The sequence below is a fragment of the Juglans microcarpa x Juglans regia genome, chromosome 7S, assembly GCF_004785595.1.
Source record: "Juglans microcarpa x Juglans regia isolate MS1-56 chromosome 7S, Jm3101_v1.0, whole genome shotgun sequence".
NCBI classification, from domain to species: domain Eukaryota; kingdom Viridiplantae; phylum Streptophyta; class Magnoliopsida; order Fagales; family Juglandaceae; genus Juglans; species Juglans microcarpa x Juglans regia.
The window spans coordinates 12,424,864-12,430,049 of NC_054607.1; the positions used below are offsets into that span (position 1 = coordinate 12,424,864).

The window sequence follows — 5,186 nt, forward strand, 5'->3', positions numbered from 1 at the left end:
ATTGATTAACTAGCGGTCAAGATAATTATAATTCTGTCTGGCAAAAGTTGGAATCAAAGCTTTAGGTTTTTCTGGGATAATTTCTCATCTGCATTTCATGGCTAGTTGTAGATGTTGTGATCAGTGCTGGCAGGTTTCGAATGAGGTGGGCCCTCACTGTGATCGTAACTTATAGGACGTGATGATTGTAGATATAGATAGCAAACTTAACCCAGCATCTAGAGGAGAAGAAACTGAAGGATCAGATGGATGACCATGATTCTGACTCCAGTTTCAAGATCCCGTATCACAATTGTGCTATATTTTTTGGAGCATCGTGTTCAAGAGAAATAACAAGAAGACCTAGGCTTTATAGTTGATTTATCAGAATTTCTTGTTATTCTGTTAGCTGAATGTTTCATTGATTTGTTGCATGAGATTGAGTGAATTTACTACTATGATGAAGATGACTTTAAAGAGGGATGGACATTCTTCCACACATTAGAACTGTGCACTGGTATGCGATACTTATCCTAATGAAGATTACCTGTTGAATGAGGTAACTATTTTTATTGAAAATATAGAAAATTTTAAAAAGGAATATGGTGGTGAAAGTCTTAAAAAATGAAATAACTTTTGACAAAACTAATTACATTGATCTTCTTAGAGTTAGAGATTTTGTCCCAAACTCTTTTGTACAAAATATTATTTCTAGATTTGAGATGTGGGAAGGAAATTTGACTTTGGAGTATGAGATGCTGAAGGTAAGAAAGCTTAGAATTCGAGGACGGATTCTTTTCAACCTAGCTAGAATGATGCAAATCCAAATTGCTACGAGGGACCTGGTTCTAGATTCCATGTTGATTATTATTGATTGTGCTGAATTACTTTAAGAAGGTAAATTTATACAAATCTGAAAAGAAAAGCTGAATATCTTCTTTAGACTAGGGCAATATCAGTTTTTTTTTTTTTTTTGAATTATCCATTTAAGTTTATTCTTACATTCTTAGTAAATACCTAGTTGTCTCTCAAATTAAAGTGCCTCCCAAGTGCAGAAGGTGTACAGTTGTTGTATAGTGAGAGCCGCAAGGTCAAATTCCCAGGGACTAAGACACTTTATGAATCAAAATTGTGGTGTTCTTGTACTAAAATGAGAAATTATTTTATTTACTGAAGATAACTCAGATTAAAAAAAAAAAAAATACACAGAGCAACAAAACTTTGGCAATGGTTTTGAACCAAATTGCACAAAGTTCTTGAGACAAATGAATCAAGTGAGTTTGATTTTTCCCAAAGAACGATTCCTTTGTAAAGTATGTTTAATTCAAATGAGTGTATGCCAACCAATTGAAGAAAATTGGGAGTTTGCTTTGAGTGAAACGGGCACAAAACCAAATATTATTTTTCTAAGAGGAATTTTGTCAAACACCTAAGCCATGAGTTTCCCTTTCACAAATTGAGTTCAAAAGGGCTAGGGATTTCATTAAATCCTTCAAACACCATTTTTGTCAAGAATAAAGTGTCCGGATGATGTATATGATGCATGCATTCACAAGATAATTTTCTGAATAACCTCTGTCTAATTTATATCAATCCAACCCTTAGTGTGCTTACTCGGAGTCAGGATTCCACACACCCCAAGCATCCACCGTGCCTTTTAGTCAACGATGAACCAGGAGGTGGTGAGAAACCCTAACAATGGCATTGAATCAAAGATGATACGAAATCCATAGAACAACGAGTTAATCGCAAAGGAAATTGAAACCCCAATGAAACCCCACCTATTTGAAGGATCCCCAAGCTTAGATTTTAAAGTTTACTCACTCATGGTATAGTAAACAGAACTGAAAATAAAAAATAGTAGCATTTGAAATTGAAAGCAAGATAAAGCCTAAAAATAAAAGTAGCAAGGGAGCAAAAAGATCCCTCCTAAAAAACTGTTCTATTTCTTCTAAATTCTTCTCTAAATTTTTTCCATCCCTCCTCTCCGCACCTTGCTATCTTGTTAACCTCGCCTTGTGAATCCTCTATTGTGTTCTTAACCTCCCCTCGCGAATCCTCTATTGTGCTCCCCGTAGATTCTCCTCTCTACATTTGTGGGAGTTGGTTACTGCCTCCTGTTCCGTGCGGTGTATGGATCCTCTAGAAGCTAGGGTTGCAAGAACACAGAAGGTGGATTAGTTTGAGGAGGAGAGAAATGTGTGTTCTGAAGTCTATTTTTTTCCAAAGTGTATGTGTGTGGACCATGGTGCTCGAGTGTGCAATGCTTCAATAAACACTTTATTTTCCTTTGGCTATGTAATAACCTTTTAACTTATTATAATGTATAAATAAGCACGTATAATGTATTTTTTAAACTGAAATTCCCTAGTTCCATGCTTATTTAATACACTATTTCAAGTCCATCACTAGTTTTAAGTTTTGAAAGTGATATTTAGGGGTGTTTGTTGCGGCCTCTTCTCCTTCTTGATTTATTTCTTTTTTTTTTAATTCAATAATATTATCCATTTAAAAAAATAATGAACGTGATATGTAAAATTAAATTTTGAAAATATAGCCTAGATATTTTTAAAGCTATTACTATATCTCGTAAAAATGCCGATACTTGTAAATATTTTAATTTTCATCGTTAATGTGATAATAAATTATTAGAGAACTATTTGTAATTTTTCCTTTTCTCAATTATTTGATGAATATTGTGAGGGAAGGCCCACCCAGAAGGGCCCGAGCTTAGGAAAGCCCAACCACGAAGCCCGGGATAAAAAACCGAGTGCACAACACCTTGCAGGAGGGCCCGAGATACGAAATTATACGTCAGAGGAAGTTGGGAGCCCGAGGCGAGAGGACTGGGAAGTAAGTGCAAGCCCAATCAAGATTGGCCTGTCAACTCAAGGCTCGGGGGGATCAAGAGGAACGCTCCGGGGTCGGCGAATTAACAAGTCTAATCGCCAGGCCAGACGAGCACCACATCATCATGCACCCGACCCCAGAATCATAGACCCAAGGCACGAGCTAACTCGGGTCAGTGTCAGGGAATCCGACGCGCGACAACACATCCCACGAGCCAAGGACGACTCGCCCGCGATCTAACACCTCCTGGCATGACAGTGAAGTGGCGGCTAGACAGATGTAGGATGACTGGCACGGCGGGATCTCCCACTAGGCCGTAGACTAACACCCACTAAAGCGACAAAGAAGGAGTGATGGCAAGCCTGGCGTCTGACAAGCCATGATCTCCCTCAACGAAAGGGCCCAATCAGGTATAAATAAGGGAAAACCCTCCTACGGGAGACTCTCGATTCAATCTGCATAACAATTCAACTTTGTTCTATATTTTCTTCTCCTTCACTAGAGGACTATCTACTGACTTAGGCATCGAAGTGACCTCGGAGGCCATAGGAGCCTCACTTTCTTCTTAGTTGCAGGCACCAAGGGGCTTGGGTTTTGCGGAACTGTTTGGGCTACGAAATACGACGTCAACAGTGGCATCGTCTGTGGGATACATTTTTCCATAAAAATGTGTACTTTGCATGCCGGCAGTGACACGATCCCAGGCTACGAGAAAGGAAGATCGCGAAGAAGAAACGATGGAAGCACGACTCACAAGCATGGAGGAGACCATCAGGAAATTGACAGAGGAAGCTGGGACGCTTCGCCAGGAGAACGTAGCCCAAAAGTTCGCAAATGAGGAGCTAGCGGGAGGGGCAGAGCCAAGTGGCAATGAGCAGGAAGGTTCACGAAAGATTCTGGCGGACACTGCGGCGGAAGAAGAAAGGCGCAAAATGCACCTCAAAATCCAAGAGTTAGGGGACAAATGTGCGGAAATGGAGAAGAAGATAGACACACCATCAACCGTAGACCAACTATTGGTCAGCTCCGACCTCCCATACAGTGAGGAAATCTTGGCTATGCCCTTCCTCCTAAGTTCAAAGTTTCCCAGATGGAAGCGTATGACAGGTCCAAAGACCCGCTGGAGCACCTGGAAACTTTCAAGGTCCATATGACCTTACACGGCTTCTCGGGAGAGGTCGTCTATTGGGCCTTTCCGTTAACTCTAAAAGGAGCAGCCCGGAGCTGGTTTAGGGGGTTGTCATCAGGAATGATAGGAAGCTTTGAGGAGCTTGTTCGTCTCTTCATGATGCAATTCCTGGCTAGCCGTAAGAGGAGATGCCCCGCGGCCTACCACCTGATGGTCAAGCAGCGGGACGACAAAAATCTGAAGTCGTACCTTTCGAGGTTCAATCAGAAACACATGACCATGGACGACCAGGACAAGAAGATCATGTTAACAGCACTCTTGGGGGGTATCTGGCCGCTGAATCCATTCATGTATGAAATAGCACGGAAGACCCCCACCACGCTGAGAGAATTCATGGACCGGGCAGGTGAGTTCATTAACGCAGAAGACACTCTAGAGGCCCTGACGGTCCCTCGACGATCTGAGCTGGAGCGGGCTGGTATAAAGGCATTAGGACAACGTCCCAACCTTGACAACCGCTGAGAAGAGAGAAGCATCGGCTCGGACACAGAGAGCGAGTCTCACCCACGCCAACTTGAGAGTAGAAGGAAACCATCGCATGGGTCCCAAAGGAGAGTGCCCCCTGGAGGTGGAGAGCTGCCCGTTTTGTGAGTATCACATGAACAACCGACATAGCATGCCCGACTGCTACACCCTGAAGAAAATTAAAGAAAAAGAACAGAAGAACTGGGCACGTCGGTCAGGGAATCAAACGAACATGTCTTGAGGTAGGCGTCCAAACTTTCGGTAGGAAGAAGTCCCGAGAAAACGAGAGGTCATGGATGGGAGGCGAAGAAGTCCCACCATGAAGGATGGGCCGCTTAGAGAAATCAACACTATCATAGGAGGGTATGCAGAAGGGGGAGCCACCTCATCGGCCCAAAGGGCACACGCTCAGAAGGCATGCTACAAGGAAGTATTTAGTGCAGAAAGGGGTGTAAGTAGACCTTAACGACGTGTTGGAGGCATTGCAATAACTTTTGACGAAAGAGATGTAGAAGGCATCCTCCATCCACATGATGATGCATTGATGGTGACGATGCAAGTGGCAAACTTTCGGACCTGAAGAATCCTGATCAACAAGGGCAGTTCGGCCGATATCCTATTTTAGGACGCTTTTATCAAAATGGGCATTAACCCGGATCAACTATGCCTGGCCTCAATGCCCCTCAAGGGCTTCACAGGGGAC

At 42.6% G+C, this 5,186-nt stretch overlaps 1 protein-coding gene across 1 annotated transcript; it reads left to right on the plus strand.

Annotated features, from left to right (window-relative positions):
* The first annotated feature begins 3,979 nt into the window (after positions 1–3,979).
* On the plus strand, positions 3,980–4,480 carry LOC121240834. The gene has a single exon (XM_041138358.1). It carries the CDS (start codon positions 3,980–3,982, stop codon positions 4,478–4,480), a length of 501 nt encoding a protein of 166 aa, XP_040994292.1.
* Positions 4,481–5,186: the final 706 nt, after the last annotated feature.

Bases quoted from the DNA above. Each gene is read 5' to 3' on its own strand.
- LOC121240834 (XM_041138358.1), top strand. From the start codon at position 3,980: ATGACCTTACACGGCTTCTCGGGAGAGGTCGTCTATTGGGCCTTTCCG.